We start from the raw sequence: 18,839 nt of genomic DNA, 5'->3' as shown, positions 1-18,839 counted from the left end.
TTTGTTTTTTAAATTTCTTCCAGTTGGGATTCAGCCTGGTTTTGAAGTTAACTTGATTTAAGTAGTGTGTGATGAACTGTGATAGATAAGCTGAAAGAGTTGCACATGATCTATAGAGAGTTCATATATGTGGTCAAGTTCTCTAAATGGGAAACTGGCTAAAAATAAAAGTAAATTTATTTAAATGATCAAGATGAAATTATTTGCCCTTTCAGTATACTGTTACTGTAGTGAATGTCAGGTGTTGATGCTGTGTGTGAATATTGTAAATAAATAAATAGTTGCTCAATGGTTAGACGGTGAGTAGACCCAAGTAATAGTGAGGAGACCTCACCCTCACACGTATGTGAGGGGAGAGCTCACTTCAGAAGGGAACGGTTTCCCCCTCGTTGGAGGTACTGACCCACGTGTTACGGTGGTGCCAAGGATAGTCTTCACTAAGATGACATTTGGCTCTTCTCCATCCTCAGTTACGAAAAGGAGGTGTGTGATTTGATTTGAAAAGTAACAGTGAGGAATGTAGAAAGCTCTTTGTAAATTCTGATTTCATAGGTGTCATTCGGAAGTACAGTAGACTCTTTTTTTCTTAGGCGCTATTTTGTGTGGTATGAAATTCCTCATGCAGTAGATAAGCATTTATTTACCATCTAGATTTAAGGATTTCATCTAGAAAGCTCTTTAATAATTGAGAAGCCTTATAATCATACTCTCTTCCTTGCATTACTGTTTATGATTTAAGCAAGATGGAAGCTACTTAAAAACGAGATGCTTTAACCCTGTTTTGGGAAATTAATTGGTTGTCCTCTTGGTAGGACTTCTCTGGCCACCATAGGTGGTATGGACATGATAGGCTGATAGTTGAATTAATATAACTTCAGAAACCAATTATTTCACAAAATCTTTAAAAAGCCATATGTTTAGGAACATTAAAGAAGGCACACTATAATGTGTACCCAACTCAGTTGGGCATGATACAAAAATTTTGAGTTGTCTTGAGAAAGAAGTATAAAAGGAGTTATTGTCTTAGGAAACCTCACATCAGACTTTATTTCTACCTCAATCTTTTGGTGTCTATTCCAAACCCTGCTTTGCTCCTCAGGGTCCTCTTCTACGGGGGTCAGGGTCGGGGTGGGGGCGGGTAGGGGTGGCAAGCCCTGATAAGTTGGAGTTTTGTTGCACAGTGAGTTTGAAAATCTGGATTTTTCTTTAGGTTGATTTATTCTCTGAAGATGTGGTAACCTTCAGCTTTATTTTTCTAGAATTGGAATCTGTATAAATCTTATATTGTAATTATAATCTGTATAATGTTTACATTTTGATCTCTGTCAAGAAGCTCCCATGTTGACAAAATATAGGTGGTGAATAAAGTTACGCCCATTTTTGAAAGCAGGTGAATATTAAGGAACTTAAAGACAGATTAAGATGTTGAATGTTTATGTGGAATAAGAATAGATTGGAAATTCACTTTGAATATCAGTTTAGGGAAAGGAAAATATTTTGGTGGTTCTCCGTAGGTTAGATTTAGGGTGTGGGGAGGCGAATATATACTGCATGTGAATTCCTTCATAACAAAAGGTGAAGGGCAGGACTTGATTTCTAAACTGAGCTTATTTGTTTTGCTTTCTAAGCAGATGCTGTGTATGACTCGCCTTACTCCGGTGAAGACCAGTTGCTTGAACATGCCGAGGGCCAGGCTGTGGCATGTAATGGACACTGCAAGTTGCCCTTTTCATCCCGAGCTTTTTTGAGTTTCAAGTTTGACCATAATGCTATAATGAAAATCTTGGACCTTTGATAGCAGCAAATGTGGAAGTCCCCAAATCAGAGACTTGTTGCATTTGAGTGGGTGTCTCTTTGAGCCTTACCTTTCTCAGGTGTTTTAAAGAAATGCAGGGAGACGATGATGTTTCTGAAGAGATGTTCTCTGTGCAGAAGAGAGAGTGGAAAGAAACATGAATTTGCACTGTAAATGTGGTTATAACTTTTTTATACACATGTACCTTTTCAGTGTTTGGCTAATGAATTTAAGTTGCTTTTTATGAGGGCATTTTTTTCTGTGATTGTGGTTTTATCTTGTATTCTGGTCACAGAAATAGTGTTTGAGTCGTCATTAAGTAGCCAGGTTGATGGGAATGCACCATCTTCCCACTACAGTGATTGTAATACTAGTTTCCTTATACTGAAAATTCTAAAAGAAACTTAAAATACACAACTATTAAATGAATACAAGACCCAAAATGTCACAGAAGTCAAGATTGCAGGTCATCTGCTCTAGTGGCATTTTGCACATTTCTCTGCTTCTAACTGCTTAGGTTCTCTTACCCTCCTTGCTAGGAGTTTTGTTGAAAGGTATTACTTAGAGTCAGAATCTGCTATATAATGTTCATGTTCAAAATGAACCCATGGCACGTCGTTAAAGGACAAAGCCCTCAGCCTGGAGAGGGGCTTGAGCTGGTAGTAGAGAGCTGTGGCTCCAGTTTCCAGTTGCACCGTGTACTCTCAGTGGGCCTGGGAGGTTGTGGGGAGACAGCGGGGGAGAGCACAGGGCCAGGACCCCGAGACTGTGCTGTCACAACTGCAGCAGCCCACCGCTAGCCCCTGGTGATCGTATGATTTTGTTCTCGTGCATCTTGATTCTGTGTTACAGCTGTGTAAATATGTATGGAATACTGACATTACTAGGTTTCACTTTGCATGTCAGTGTTGATCTCTGGAAACTGATGCTATCTATATTAGGTCCCCATTTGCAGCAGTAGCAGAGACTGACACACTTAGTAGCATATTGAAGCCTCTGGACGATGGAGTGAAAAGGGAAGGGTGTGCAGTTTACCCAAGTACTTACTGATACAGCATCTCACTAGGGGAGGAGCAGAACATGGAAGCAACATGAGTAATTCACTCGTAGGAATGTATTTTGCTCCTTTAGGATTCTTAAATCCAAATAAGGATGGCAGTGCCCTTTTAGAGAAGGAGTTTAGCTATGTAAAGCTATGGACAATCACCAGGGCTTTAAGGGGGCTTTAGTGTTTGGGCTGCTTCTGACCTCATTGAAGGGGTTTCTTTGGGGGTGGGGGGAGAGTGTTAGCATATGCGTGTGTATGCGTCTGTCATATGGGTTTTAAAAATCTATTTTACATGTGGTATCCACAAAATATATCTCTGCTTGTAAATTTTATTGTGGAAATCTTGATTCTGTATAGATAGTCTATTTAATAGGGTTTCTATTTAACCCTGTGGGACTTTGAAAAGAAGTGCTATTGTAAGGAGTTCACTTGGTATTTCTTTGCTTTAGATTTTCAATGGCTTGATTTTAAAGGAGAAAGTCTATTTATTAATAAAAGTGTCACCCCCTTGGTGCTAAGCAGGATAATTCAGTTATAGCAGTGTGTTAGAATTAGGTTATCCACTGTCCTGCATCTTTTAATGTGACAAATTGGTGAATCCTTCTGTGACCTTTTAAAAATGCATTGTAAGATTGCTTTGGAAGCTCTTCACTGTTCTTTCTAAGAGGACAGCAGCTTTGCTTGGGTCTCCTTGAGCCATATTTATAGTTGGTCCCAGCATTCCAGGTTTCTGTTCTTAATGGAGTGAAAACTTAGTTTGTCTGGCAGGTGAGTCGTTTTCACTCATTTATTGCCGTCTGGAAACCATTTAATTTTTCATGATTTTGAATGTGTTTTTTTCTGTTTAAGTGAGTGCTTTGGTCAGTCTTTCTGGTGCCTCGAGTTGAAATTTTCAGCTCTCGACACTAAAGCAGAAGAGATTAGTTACTAGAAATACGGCCTCTGACGGCGTTGAGCCTTTTCAAGAACCAACAGATTATCTCTTTTCAATTATGGTAGTTTGACTGGTTAAATATTGCTATTGGGCTGCTTCACTTAATGCACTGTGGGTGGGACAAAATAAGGGTATTGTTGGGATGGTAATTTTGGTATTAAGGCTTTTAGCTCTCTTAACAGTTTGAGATTTAAAAAATGTTAAAAGATGAGTTAAAATTTATGTGTGTGATGTGACTTAACTATGCAGAAAATGTATAAGTTGGATGTACCTATTTTATGTACATCTGCTATACTTCTTCCCTCGAACCTGTGTGTTAGATTCTCAGTGTTCAGGTTACCTTGAAAAGGGCCATGCTTAGCACAGAACTAGATTTCTTGATTGAGAAAATTTAGCATGGTTTGAAGAAATCAAGTGATAAGGGAGTGTGCTGAATATGCAATACTTTACTTCTGTGTGCTGCATTTTAAGAAGCTAGATGAGAACAGCAGTTGTGTTGGCTTCAATTACAGATTATGTCTTTGAGAGAAATAGGTCTTTGGAATCCATTTTTTCAGTATTCTTAGTTCCAAGGTTCAGTGTACTGTGAATCTTTTTATTTTTTTTAAATTTCCTAGGTGCTTTTATGTATAACTAATGATTTGTAAGATGTTCAATAAATTGTTTTTGTACTTAACCATTATAATCTAGAAGATAGGGGTATGGTTTTATATGCTTTCACATGTTTTTGTTCAGAACTAGCAAATGAATGGTTTTATTTCAAAGTGGTGGTCTCCTGAGACATGAGCATTTGGAGACATCTGAGAACCTACTAGAGCTTTTGTAGCATGGGTAAAATTTGGTTGAAGATGTTTGAAAGTGAAGTTGGATTTTCATGGGTATGAAAAGGTGAGTTTCCTATGCTGTAAAGGAATGGTGGTCACTGCTCGCTGCTTTGAACTTGGAGTATTTTCCATTAAGTATCAATTAGTAAGTACAAATGAAGATGTATAGCAATATTAATTTTATGCTATGAGATTGGGTTGGTATTGTCTTTTAAATCTTTAGTGATTTGTGTGTTAATATAAAAATACTCCTCAAGTCTAAGTGAATGGCATCCTTCCACAAGGAGGATTAAATTCTTCTATAAAACTTAATACATTGTGGTAGTCTTAGAAAATTTCAGGTCTGAGTGCATGTATGCATTAAAAAAAATTAACATTTCATTACCTTTTCCCTTGCTATTTTTTTTTGTTTGTTTGTTTCCAACAGTTAACTTGAACAGTAAGGAGCAAAGTCAGTTAAAAAATTAGACTTTTTGCAGAGTTATTTTTCTTACTCTGATAATATCTCTTGGCTTTTTATCTTTATTTTTGTACCAGTGGCCCTCTGAGCTGTGTGCTCAGAGATTTTTGTTTTGATTGACATCTACTGTGTCTTTGTATTCTCTGAGGCAGTACAGTATTTTCTTTGCATATTAATCATAGTTAAAAGGTCAGATTCATTAACATTTTTTGATTGAAGAAAAATTAGGTGTTACCTAGCAATATTGAATTAGGTATTTTCTAGCCTGGGGAAGGGGCTTGCATGTATTCCTGTAACATTAAAGATAAACAAGACAAACTCATTCTGTCTGAAGGTATCAATCTACTTTATGTTTTAAGTAGCTGTCTCTAGGTAAATGGGTGTTAGTAAAGTAAGTTTTGTTAAACTTTATTCTTGGTAGTCTGGTGAAGCCTTGAGTTCCTCATTTTGTACTAGACTGTAAAATCAGTTTGTACAGTTGCTAAAAATTGTAAAAATGAGATCATGATGGGCTTTCTGAGCATCTTTTTCTTCTTAGAATTGAGTTGTTTTTGAAGTTTGTGCACCTCTGTCTTGAAGAAGGCAGATCACAAATGGACAGTACAGCTCTGTCTCGTGCTTTTGAAGCAAGTTCTGGATATCAGTTTAAAAAAATATGATAGGTTTATTATTATAGGGTAAAAAGTGCCCCGAAGGAAGAAGATAGCTATAGTTACTAGGCAAGGAAAACAGAAGGCAGAGATTTTAGAAGATAAAATCAATTCTCAAGTGCTGTATGATGCATGAGGCTGGAAATGTGACCATTGCCTAGCCCAAGCAGAGTCTCATGTGTGGCCATTACCAAGCATTTTCTGGCTCGGGGTTTAATTTTTTTCTAAGTATGGTTGCCACGGGGTCCAGAAAATCTGCAGTGATTTTTCTCACTTTCATAGTCAGTGTTTGAGACTCTGGTCCTTCCCCTGCTGGCGCTGCTTTGGGACTCCAGCCGCACTGCAGTGCTGACGCGCTGCTTTCTTCCAGGGACACAGCCTGGAGCACGCCCAGCCACCCTTGGCCGCGTGCCACAGTCGCTGCTCACGGTGACCCACGGGACAAAGTATGCTTGTCCCAGACGGGGGTCCTTCCCACCTAGGTTCCCGTGACAGTGTTTGTTACTGAAATGGTGGTCTGTAGCCAGGGAGCAGAGTACAGCTACCTCCCCTGCCTGGGAGTGGACGTGAAGGGCTGGCTTCCACCAGTTTTGTTGCTCAGACTTTATCATAAAAGTACAGAGAAGTGTAAACGAAAAACTGATGAAGTATTCAAGTTTTATCTTGAGAAACATGTTCATAACTGACCCTTTAATCTGGGTTCCTTAGGAAATCACTGGCAAAGAAATCACACTTGTCTTGGGTCTCCTGTGGTTAGCAGTGGGGGTGGCCGAGTTAGGGTGGCAGCTTGGCGGCACAGTCTGAGAGGAATCGGCCTTAACAGGGTGCTCATGTTGGCTCTGTAGTCGCTGGGCGTGTCTTCTGGGGAGAGGGATGGGATGCAGAGGGCAGGTGCCTGTGTGTTTTGTTTCATGTGGACCCTTGTGTTAGCCTCTGATCCATTCGTCCAGTGGAAGAAGGCGGCTCTGAACATTCACTGGCTGCTTGTTGGTGTTTGGGTGTTATTGTGGTGATGGGCCTCTATCTGGTGAGTGTTCTTTGAAGACCTGTTGTTCCTGAGTCCTTAAAGAGACCATTGAGTCTGTCCCTTTGTGTCAGTTTTTTTTCTTTCTGTAACAATTTTTTTTTCTTTGTGATGCATCTCTATCATCAGTCTGCCACTGTGGGAATTTATAGGTAATAATTGTATCTTAACTTTGACCCTTGGGCCATGAGCAGTTAGGAGGGGCTGTGGACACCTTGGCTTGTTTATTTTAGTTTCATAGCTGTTAAATTGGTTTGGGAACAAAGGAAACTTCTGTGTAGTTCTAGGGCAAACTGAGCAAGCAGTGTTCTGGTCTTTGACTGGTCTTAGTTAACATTCTTAAGTTGTGGGCTTTTTGAGGTAAGATGTAACCTTTTCATGTAATGTGCTTATAATTCATTGAATCTGACGTTCTAAAACAATCTATAGCTATGGTGTGGAACGTGGGGCACAAATCTTCATGGTTAGTCATTTCTCACACTTGACGGGATTAGCTAGATCTTTGTAAAATGATTGCTTATATGTTTTTTGTGATATTTAGGAATAGACTGGATGATAGGAAATGAAAGCACAATCCGTTGTTACTGAAATTGAGAAAGGTAGTAACTCCTCCTCAGCAGTTTGGTTAGTTCGATGCTTTTGATCCCTTTGCAGCAGATGATCAGCAGTGGACTTGTACTCTTCATGTCTTACACATACGATGTGCACTGATACAAAAGCACAAAAACATATCTGCAGAGTTTCTTTGTGCATTTTGCTACTGTCCTAGGGCACTGCTGTCTCTACTGGTCATTTTAGGTTTGTGTTTGGATCTTACCTTTTAATTTCAAATGCAAGAGCCCAAAGAACTGATTCTTTCACTTTTTTGTTCATTTTATTTCAAATTTAGGACGGGAGACAGCTAACCTTGACTCTCGTTTTATAGACATTGTTGTTCAGTCACTCAGTCGTGTCTGACTCTTTGTGACCCCATGGACTACAGCACACCAGGCTTCCTTGTCCTTCACCATCTCCCAGAGTTTGCTGTTGTTGTCTGAGTCAGTGATATTTTTTCTTCAGTAAGAGGGAAGGAGAATGAACTATTTTGCATATACATATATTTGTGTGTATATATACACACAATATAGATATTTTTTCTAATTGTTTTTAAAGTTTGCTTATTAGCTTATACTTAAAAATTCATGTTTGCTGAGTATTGATTCGCACAACTCGGTTTTTTTAATTATACCTGTTGATGTCATTGAAAATTTAAGAGTCTTCTTTCAGAATAAAACGATGAATCAAATGAAATTATGGTTCATGTATTAACTAACTAAGTGACCATCAAAATTAGTTTGGATGGGAAAGGGAATAAGAATTGATTTCTTCATGTTCCCCATCTAGTTCCAAAACAAGATTTGAGTGTCTTTGGTGCTGTGGAGACTAGGTAATGTTCATGGAAGATAGGGAGTCTTCAAATAGTTCCCTTGGGAGTCGGTTTTAGCAGACTAAGTTATGTTAATCAAATTGGAAGCTACAAAATTTGGTAGAAAAAATTGATGCAACACTTAGTTTTTACCTTAAAACTGTTTTTATTACTTTAGCTTCTAGAGCATTTTACTGTTTAGACAGGCTATGTAGGTAAACCATTGGAGTAATTCTATTAATAGTAAAGAAGTTCTTGGTGCTTGGTTTGATTAATTGTCAAACATTTAGGAAAAGCAGAAAAGGAACCCCAAAACACTGTTGTACACCATGTAGTCTTACTTTCTGACTGAATAGTAGTTTTCCTCTTTTCCCCTCAGTTTCAGTGAAAGGATAAGGACTGATTTTCATTTACCTTGAGTATATCTATCATAAGTAAAGGATTTTCAATGACTCATGTTTATGAATCAGAAGTTTAAATGTTTGCAGGATTACTGCACTTTAATAATCGACTAAAAATGCCAGCTGTACTCTCCACTGAGAAAATGAACTAAGTCCTCTGTCTTTACACTTGTGCTCTTTTGAAAGCTTTTGATGTAAATAACACCAGTTGAGAAGTGAGAAACCTTTTATCTTAAAAAATGCAGTTTGAGTGATGGAAGGTTTCCTTTGTATTTTAAAACATTTTTACAGTTGATTGTTCAAATATTGACTTTCTGTAAAAACATTATGTTAAATTTAGAGCCTTTGTAGTGCAATATCAATAAATTTTGCCTGCTTGGGCAGTTTTAATTACTACCTTAACCTGGTTTCTGCTGCTGATACTTGTAGGTTGCAAGTTGCTGATATTTTGGCTGCATCTCTTTGGACCAATAAAAATGACAAATGTGAGATGTTGATATGATAGGAAGAAATATTAAAAGGTAGAATGTCTCTGCAAAAAATGAAAGTAACTGGTATGTATTCTCCATCTCAATTTATGTTTTGGTTGTTCACTTTCAAAGCAAGGTTATATTGTGAGCTAAATACATAAAATCCAACATTTCTTAAATTTGTATTAGAGTCAGGTTTTCTGAATGTAATGCTTTCCAGTCCTTGGATCTCAGAGGTCAAAGAAATACCATTCTTCTCTGCTAAAGACCTCAGATATATGATAGCAGTTTTTAAAAAAAATTTTTAAGAAAGGACTTCCTGTTGTGCAGCGGGGGTAGATTCTATCCCTGGTCAGGGACGTTCTGCATGCTGCAGCCAAAGGAAATAAAAGGGGAAGGTTATCAAGGTGTGTCTACTCTTACTGTCAAAGGTACTTTGCTTTGATGATGAGAACTGACATCTGACAACCACCACGCAGAGCTGCTCACCATCCTTCTTTATAGTCATGGATGACCTTCCAGCTCACAGTTACATTTCCTCTTTCAGTCATTTTTTTAAAAAGGAAAAAAGATCTAGATCCTTCGATAGATAACTAACTCCCTATTCAATCCAAATTTGGAAAGGTGGCCCATAGAAATCAGTGACAGATGGTGATGATTTCTTTGGCTCTTGGCCGTCTTGACCAATACAGTCTGTCTAGTTCCCCACTTTGATGAGGGCTCTCGATGTAACTACCGAACCTGTGATGTTTGACATTAAATGTTAGTATTGCAGAAGGAGAGTCATACCCTTCAATGAATACAGGTAAAAGCATATTATGGAATTAGAAATATTTATTCAGAATATAAGAATGTTTGTAAAATATTATAAATGTCTCTGTATAAATAAATGGAGTTTTTATTTAAAAAACAATTTTATATCAAATAACACAAAGCTATTTTACAGCAGCTAAAACTAAAGGCATCTGGAAACATTTAAAGCATACAAGTGAAGAATCTAAAAAATTACAAGGTATGGTACAGTGTTAAGTGTCAACCTTAAAATGAGATTGTAATACAGTAGAACAATACTGACAAATGCAGACTTAGTCACATGTGCTTCAGTAACTGACAGTACATTCAAGCGGCTTAAAAGCACATTTTCAATTAATAGGAAACTAAAATCACATGCAAAGGAAGTCAGTCTCGACAATGTCTAAAAACTGATTAGAAGTAGAAAAGTGAACATGTCTCATCCTCTTTGCATCGGGTTCAAACAGAAGCAGGTAATACTGGGGCTCCCCTTCACCTGGCCGTCCATGGGCCCTGTGAGTGAGTACCCCACAGAACGTTTTCCACATGGATTAGGTTTGCAGAACGCTGCAGAAGTGAGCAGTAGAATGAATAAGCAGGTCATGAATATGAGGGGATTTTTATCTCTAGCTTGCTCTGTACTGCTGAGCTGATGTTTCTGATGATTAGTGGATGAGTGATTTTTGTACCAACCTTGACGGGAAAAAAACCAGTGCTACTGGGCCAATGGTGTGATTATCCAGTAGCAGTTGCTGTTACTGGGATGGAAGGATTTCTTGGTCACATGCAAAATCTCCCTCAGATGCAGGGTGAGAGTTTATGCAGTGTAACCCTTCACCAAGAATAGTTGTCTGTATGCAAATGTATCTTTCTCTACACAAGAATTAGGAAAACAAGAATGTGTGAACAGCTGCTATTCAACTTGTATCCTTTTCCAGTTCCTTAATATTTTAACAGCCACTGAGTGCTTACATTAATTGATAATTTTGGTGCCAGTTCTGGAAAATTACCATATGGCAGCCTAAGTGAATACAAACTTCAGAAAGTTAACTTCAGGTATGAGAAACAGGAACTTAGAAGGTGACAGGTTCAGTGCTAACTACAGTCTGGCCTGTGTGAACATGAGATCTGAGTTAACTAGAATAGGATTTGGGTAGACTTAAGTGAGAAGACATAATTTGTGTTTTGAAACAAGTGATACCTCTACAGAGTGGTGCCCAATAAGCCTTGGTGAAAGGTTATAATAGTATCTTTGCTGTCAAATAGGCCTTTCCGTTGGAGAAATAGAAAAATAATTGTTAAGTGATTTTTTTTTTCATAATTTTTTATGGTGTTACCAAGCGGCCCCTTGGTGCAGAAAAAATAATGTTTCTCATGCTTCTTTCCCTCCCACAGAATCTTTGGCAACTCTATGGGATGCATCCTAATTAAATTCAGTTCGGAAACTGCAGTCATCAGAATTCTTTCCCCTTTTGACCTCTAAAAACTGTCTAATTAAAAGCTGTTTGCTGTACTTAGAAATAGGTGCAGCTGTAAACTTGGGAAACATGATCTTTTTACTTCATACTTTCATGGATGAGACACATTTCCAGCTATGCATTTGCAAGTAATTTATGGAAAAAGCTTATGACTTTAAATTAGAAGTCAGTAATACAAGTGGGTAACTTCTATAGTCTTTACTTCACTCAAAACACAAGCATGGCACTCCCAACTCATGAGAGCTTTAAGATATTTAATAGAATTTAAAAATAATTGCAGGATAATTTCTGTGGGCCATAGGAAACAATTCATGCCATGGGTAACTATGAGGCTTTTTTTCACTTAAAATAGTAATCTGTATGCAGGTGGGAACTAGGCCACTTACCGGTGATTTCAAGATTTTCTTGAAACAGTAGACTCTTTGCTGTCTTCATCCTAAAAAGAAAGTCTCCTCGGCTCTAATGCACACTGCCTCCCAGAGTAGGAGAGCGTCCAGTCTCCGGGGTCCCTGTAAAGCTTGGCTGCAGAGGCTCAGAGGAAGACTTCCTAAGTTACACATAGCCTCACAAGAGAATTAACCAACTGTGTTTTAACTGGCACTTAGTTTTTTTTTTTTTTTTTTTTTTTTTATTGTGGCATGCCAGCAGATGGGAGTGAATATACAACAGTTACCTCCATGGGCAATGATAAAATGTCTGTGAGGTAGGGCGAGTGTGAGAAATCCCAACCTTAAGATACAATCATAAGTAACTTTTGGTTTCATCACAAAAGGGGGTCTTACTGCCTGCCAGCCCATGGCAGTTTAGGTAGCTGGTGCACGAGGGGTCTGGCAGAACATCAGCTGCATCTGATGGGCGCACGTGTTGATGGCACTCCTGCTCCAGGCAGAAGTCTCTCTTACTTGAGATTCTGCCTCAGTGTGGTAGTGGGAAACTACTCCAGCGGGACTGGGAAATGGGTTTTTTCTTCTCATGCCCATTTCTCTTAGGAGCCAGAGATCGAACTCTGGATTCAAACAATTAAAAATGAATGGCTCGTTCAAGTTAGATAATGAGGATCATTGTTTACGTCTGATGGAGATGTTAATATAAATGTGCTCCTATTTAGAAAGAAGAATTCAGGTTGTAAAAGAAAACGATCCAGGCACCTGCAATCATTTATCTCATCTATGCAATTTTAGTAAGCCTTGCAATTAGCATAATAACCAAGTGCCTGTCAGTTCACCTTCAGCAAGAATCTTGGGGAGTATGTGAAGAATACAAGGAAAGGTAATCAACTATTTAATAGTTTTTATTCTACACATTTATAAAAGTAACAGTTTTGCCAGGGAAAGTGTTCACCCAACCAGTATTATGTGGAAATATAAACTCAAAATGAGCTAAGTAGGGGCAGTAATGCTGGGGCTCTTAACGTAGGAACTGAGGCTTCCCAGGTCTGGGATGGGTTCCAGGACTCTCCCTTTGAGCGAGAATGGTAGACAGAGGTTCTGCGCCGGCACCTTTTGCAGTGGTGGTCTCAGAGCCTCCCATCTCTGACGCCCGTTCCCCACCCTGCACAGCCCGGTTTGCTTCGGGAACATGTGTCCCCTGGGCAAGTTGGAAAAATGGGGAAAACCATGATTTCATCTGCTACACTTTTTTCTAAAAACACACTTTTGGGTCATTACATTTTCCTTGTAATGAAACCATCCAAAGAGTAAAAACTGACTTATTGTTACAAGAACAAAGTTTACGTTATCTATAACAGAACCAGAAGCTGGTGGGGGCCTTCGCCATGACCATAGCACCCGAGAGCTGGGCCTGAGGCCAGCTGATGATGACTGTTTGAAGATGGGGTGGCCTCGCTGCTGGCCTGAGACAGGACGGCCCTTCCTTGGGGGATGGACGTGCTCTGCCTTTGCAGACGGTGGCTGGGGTGTCCTTCCCTGTCAGACTGAAGGCTGCGGAATCTGTGTCCTGCCTCTCAGAACAGCTCAGTGACACCGAGACGTGAATGCAGTGATCTGGTCGTAAGCAGATCTTTGAACTGTAGCGTTGGGCGTTTTTCTTCTAAGTGACTTTGAGTGGGTCTTCAGGAAAAATGGCAAGTGGTCCTTTAAAATGTTACGTCAGCCTAGGGCGGTGAGAACTGAAAAACTGCAACAGGGAACATTACAGTAGAAAAGGGATGAAGAGCTGATTTTCAAATGGAAGACCTTCCTGAAAGAATTCAGGTACTTTGGTCCTGCCCAGTCCTGTCACCATTTTGCTGTAACTGACACCCATGGAATCACCATCTGCCACCCATTGCCATGTTTCTGGGGGCTAAGAGGAGGCCTCCTCAGCCTTCCCTTGTCCTCTGCCCTCTGGAACAGCAGGGGCGCACTCCTGAACTGGTGCCACAGAAGCAGTCTCTTAAATAGGTGGATCAGCTGCAGAGCATTTCCCTCGAGAGAGAGGCGGGGAGCTTTGATTCGTGGAGAACAGCAGTTCTGCGGTGCCCGAGTCAGGAAGCACTAATGCGCCTCTGCTCCTGACAGTTTAGGTCCCCGACATGGATCAACAGGACTCTCAGCTGTTAGTAAGGCAGCACTGGGACAGGGAGATTCCTGTCTAAAGAGCGTTCCCTGCCCATCCCTGCCACTACTGTGAGGTCGGACCCCACTGCTCTACCTGTAGCCTCAAACCTGGGACTGGAAGGAACACCTACGTGCCGTCCGCCTGTGATCAACCTCCCGGGACACCTCTGAGTGATAGCCGCCTCCTAAAGAGTTGATACCTGGGACTTGAAAACCAAAGCCTGGTTGCAGGAAAGGAAGCAGCAGCTCTTCTTGATGCGGAGCACTGCCTCCCCTCTGCCCCCACCACCCCCACCAGTTTTCCCTAGAAGGAGAAAGGAGAAATGTGGAATGCCTGAGGTAAGGCTGCAAAGACTGGAAAATCAAACATGATGCCTGGAGTATACCACAGATACAGAAAATATAGGCGAGGGATAGAGCCAGTGCTGAAAGCGGCAGGAAGCCCTGCGGAGCCGGTGTGCGGGGCAGGAGTCCCCATGCTGCCCACAGCCCAGGAGGGCAGGGGGGACCCTCGGGGGACAGTCTACACCGCCTCACCGGGGCCACCTGCCCTGAGCCTGAGTCCAGGGCGCCTCCCTGCCAAGAGTGCCAGCCCACCTGCCAACCTTCCCTCTCCTCCTCCCGACAGGTCTTGTCCTCTGAGGCCCCCTCCTCAGTGACTGCTAGACCCTAGCTCCATGGATAGAACCGTGGAGCTCAGGTGCTGACTACAGTGACGTTTCGTTGGTGTGAGGTCTGGAATTCTCCTCCTCCAGCAAAGCTATTCTTTGCTTGAGCATCCTCACTTGGGTCTCGTGTCTCTCCACCATGGCCATCATCTGAGACTCCAACTTCTTGAGTTTGTTTTGATGCTTCTTCTTTGCTTTCTCATAGGCAGCCACCAGGTTGCTATGTGGGCACAGAGGGAAATGAGAATGAAGGCTTATCTCAAGTAGCACTGAGACACTCACACACACTGTGCTGTCCACTGGCTGACCGGGTCTGGTGAGTACCACTCTGAAAGAACAGGCCACTGGGCCTCCGAAATAAGAATTTGAAATCAGGTGGTTAGTATTTCAACACTTGGGCTCTCCTGGTGGCTCAGTGGCAAAGAATCCACCTGCCAATGCAGGAGACACAAGTTCAATCCCTGGGTTGGGAAGATCTCCTGGAGAAGGAAATGGCTACCCAGCCCAGCTTTCTTGCCTTGGAAATCCCATGGACAGAGGAGCCTGGTGGGCTGCAGTCCATGAGGTCAAAAAAGTCCGACACAACTTAGCAACTAAGCAAGAAGGGTCACGGCACTCATGGTCACTCATGTCTTGACTTAACCACAGTTAATTTAGCCTGACTGCTAGAGGCTTGTCACTAACATTAAGAGGGGTTTAAAACCAACAATCCAAACTAACCACATCCAAAATAGATAAGCAGAAATGGTAGCTGAATTGTAAAAATCTGTCATGGAAATACAAGTAGTAGGTCTGTTGCTGTTCCAATCTTAAGTCACCTCCATAGCTCGCAGACAGACAGGCCCCAGCAGCTGTCCTTGATGCTGGACTCGGTGCTCACAGGCCATGAACTAACACTGCCAGCCAAACCCAGGTCTCTGGGGGATGAGGGCAGGGGCTAAGCCCAGAGCTAGGTAAGTCCCCGTACCCTGTTTTGTGCTTAGTCATGTCTGACTCTCTGTCACCCCAGGGACCCACCAGGCTCCTCTGCCCTTGGGGATTCTCCAGGCAAGAACACTGGAATGGGTAGCTGTTCCCTTCTTCAGCGGATCTTCTCGACCCCAGGAATAGAACCTGGATCTCCTGCATTGCAGGCGGAGTCTTTACCAGCTGAGCTATCCGAGAGGCCCCCCCCCCTCATCCTCTCTGGTCCAAAACAGCACCCCACCTCCCTTCTGTGTACTGTCAGCTTCTCAAAGCCCAGGACTCCCGAAGCCTTCTGAAGGGAATGTGAGCTCCTTTATTTCTACGGGAAGCTGGGTGTTCTTACTGCCTGTGGAAGCAGATGGGAGAATCCAGCTGTCTTCTATTAAAGCAGACAGTAAAAACATGTGCAAAATTGTGACAACAGTGCCCCTCTTCTAATTACTTTCTGGAAAACTGTGATTTTTAAAATAAATGTCATTTGTGTTACATTTAGTGAGTTGGGTTTGTTTTTTTAATTTGGTAAATGAATAAAATCTTTAAAAATCTCATTTGAGAAACTAATAGACAAATTTTATTGATAAGTTAATTTGAAAGAACAAAACTTTGAGGTCCTCTTTTTTTTTCTTTTTTTTTTTTTTAGTGTAAAGGTATCATGAGCCTGAAAGGTTTGAGGCTCCCATCTTAGAGCATTGCTTCCTGAAGTACCCCACCTGATTCTTGAATGCTGCTCAAATAAAACGTTCTGTAGCCAGTTTTGTTTGGAAAATGCTGGCTTAAACCTAGGCTGATTTTTGTTTTTAATTGTTTGACTTCTCAGAACCTCTCCTATATGAAGGGCTAAGAGGGGACCACAGTTGGCTGCATCTGCCATCCTTAAAAAGCATTCCTCAGGTTTCTGTGGAACACCGGGAGGTGAAGCCCTAGGGAGGACTGTGCTCTAAGGAGGTGGTGGCGGTGGACACACCATTGTCCACAGTCAATTCCCAGCAATTATGGTGCGTAAGTCCAAGAACCGCTTGGATTATAGCAGTGAGGTTGTACCTGTTGGCTCGCTTTAGGTCATTGACAAACTCTGCCGATTGCTGGTGTCGGATTTCACTGCTCTTTGTGAGTCTTTCCAGGGCACTCACCAACTCTTGAACTCTGGCCTTTAACTTCTTCTCTCTGTATCAAGGAGAGACGAAGCACGCCATTTAGCAACGGAGATGATGGATCGGGCCGCTGCCCTGATGGGGGCAGAGTGGAATATGACTTAGCCGGCCCAGTCCAAGGGCTGGAGTCCTGAGCAAAGGGGAGAGGGCACAGGAGCCCAGCACCTCACTGCTGTGTTCCTGAAGGCCCTTCAGAAAGGTTCCTGAAGGCTGCGGTCGGCTCTTTTTGATGACAGAGACCTTCAGAGATGTGTGTGTTGTAAGGGAACAATACAGGAAGTTGTTTCTTATCTTACACGTGGGGAGACAAGCTCCTGCAGAAGTTCCTCTGGGCAGACCTGAGCCAGCGGGCCAGCAGAGTGCAGCCTGCCCGCAGAACCCGGGCCTGCGCTCAGGCCCTTTTCCAAGCTGCTCAGCATCTCCCGAACCACTGGGGGCTCGAGAGTACACAGCTGGTCTGGGCACTACCTGGGCCAGGTCCCCAGTCAGTGAAACCAACACGAGCCTACCTTGCAGAATAGAAAAAGGTGGTTCTCTGTGAAAGTCCTTGATCTCATTTTCCACATTTAAAAAGGATGGAAATTAAATTTGCACTTTCATTCGACTCCCCCTACTCCTCGGCTTCAAGTCTGGTGGGTCTTTATTCCTACAGTGACCTGAGCTAACTGACTTGGGAGGTTTGGGGTGTCCCATTGGCTTATTGCCTTCCTCTCCCTCCTACGAGAGGAGGACATGGGCAGGGCGATGGGACTGACCACCGTCCTCCCCCTGAGGCCCCCGTCTCTGGCACAGTGTCACTCTGTGTGCAGCATGCTTGGCACAGATCAGCACAGCCTGCATGATGGTTCAGCAAGCTCCCCACTGGCCCGTAGGCTCCAGGGTGGCAAGGACCTTATTTGCCTTGTTCCGCAGTGTATCCCCAGTGCCATGCCTGAGAGAGTTTCACAGCAGCAAAAGTGAAAACAAATCACTGAAGGTATCTGGTACCTTGGAGCATATCAGGTAACCAGGATTTACGGAAGACATTCCTCTAAGAAAAACTCACGGTGTATGAGGAATGCAGGTGAGCACCATGAGTCTGGAAGGCAGTTTGGCAGCATCTAGCAAAATAAAACATGAACACATCCCTTGACTAAGTAACTTCCAGGGATCTTAGAGAAGCATGAGATTACAGTTGGATTTACTTCAGCACTAATTAGAATAGATATGAGTGGGAAACAACCAGGGAGCTGGTTAAGTTATGATCTGCTTTCGGTTCTGTTGAAATGCTCTGCACTGTTAATCAAAAATGCAGGCTGCCGTGCCCTGGAATGGAAAGGTATCTGAACACTGTCAAGCGAAAGTTGGATGCCACAAGTTTGCAAAAACGTGAATATCTGATACACTGATGGCGGACCAAAAGGCTAAATGCTCAACAGTGCTGAACTCGTGCAAAGAGGGCATGGGACGCTTTCATCTTCTTCTCAAGTTGTTTGAAATGTTCCTAATTCTGGATGAGGATGGGTGTGTGGGGGTCACCTCGAGGGGATGGGCTGTGAGGAGCTCTGGGGTTCAGCCATGGTTCACCCCTCTTGGCTTTTCAAATATCTGATCTTTTACATGTCTGCCCCCAGCTACTGTAAGTGCAATTCCAACTTCCCCAATTCATTAATGAAGAAAGGTGTTGCAACACAAAAATCCAGGCCTACTTTTATGAGGATAGTGGGAGAAAGATATTTGAAAAAGTGAGCATCATACCCAGTAACTTCCTCCCACCGGCCCTAAAGAGAGCAGGAGCCTCCTGCAGAGCCTTCTGGTTAGTGCCTCCTGTTTGTTGAGGCTTCTGGGTCCTGGCAGCTACCAGGAATTCCTCAGATCTGGCTGCAGTTCCCACTGGGGTCCTAGAGTGGCACCGTCTCCCACCAGGATGAGACGCATCTGGGGAGCGCGGCTCCTGCCTCGCTGCCCAAACCACCGCCTCAGCCTTGCAGGGCCCTCTGTCAGCCCGGGGAAAGTTAGGAGAGCATGGACGATCTGTCCCCTCAGCCCTCTGACTATAAAGAGAGAAGAATTATTTGTTCTACATTTTGTTACTGTTTTGATTCTTCTTTTATTCTAAAGTTGATTGATAGTGCAAAAGGAAAGAAGAAAATCATGAAGAGAATTTAACATCTAACCGTGAACTCAAATTGATAACATAAAACTGCCCGGAGCAGTACCACTCCCCACCACTGGT

General features: G+C 42.2%; 2 protein-coding genes across 5 annotated transcripts in view; one reads left to right on the top strand and one right to left on the bottom strand.

The window, feature by feature from the left end:
• Nucleotides 1-15,961, top strand: part of DCP2 (decapping mRNA 2) — a 62,761-nt gene extending 46,800 nt beyond the window's left edge. The window contains exons 9-10 of one of the 2 annotated variants that reach the window (XR_011568692.1): nucleotides 1,632-14,823; nucleotides 15,517-15,961. Coding sequence is in view for 1 of the 2 variants with exons in the window: in XM_019968006.2 (XP_019823565.1) it covers nucleotides 1,632-1,795 (164 nt within the window). In the remaining variant the exon portion in view is untranslated. Of the gene's footprint in view, nucleotides 1-1,631 lie in introns of both variants that reach the window. The other variant, XM_019968006.2, reaches the window with a different exon arrangement.
• The window catches only part of MCC (MCC regulator of WNT signaling pathway), a 526,282-nt gene continuing 519,999 nt past the window's right edge, over nucleotides 12,557-18,839 (bottom strand). For all 3 annotated transcript variants that reach the window (XM_070796812.1, XM_070796813.1, XM_070796815.1), the window contains 2 exons: nucleotides 16,515-16,637; nucleotides 12,557-14,727 (listed from right to left, as the gene is read on the bottom strand). In XM_070796812.1, coding sequence (XP_070652913.1) covers nucleotides 14,547-14,727; nucleotides 16,515-16,637 — 304 coding nt within the window. In that variant the 3' untranslated portion in view covers nucleotides 12,557-14,546. The remainder of the gene's footprint in view (nucleotides 14,728-16,514; nucleotides 16,638-18,839) is intronic.

This window comes from Bos indicus, chromosome 10 (assembly GCF_029378745.1).
Source record: "Bos indicus isolate NIAB-ARS_2022 breed Sahiwal x Tharparkar chromosome 10, NIAB-ARS_B.indTharparkar_mat_pri_1.0, whole genome shotgun sequence".
NCBI lineage: Eukaryota > Metazoa > Chordata > Mammalia > Artiodactyla > Bovidae > Bos > Bos indicus.
This window is presented reverse-complemented; position numbering and strand designations above follow the sequence as displayed.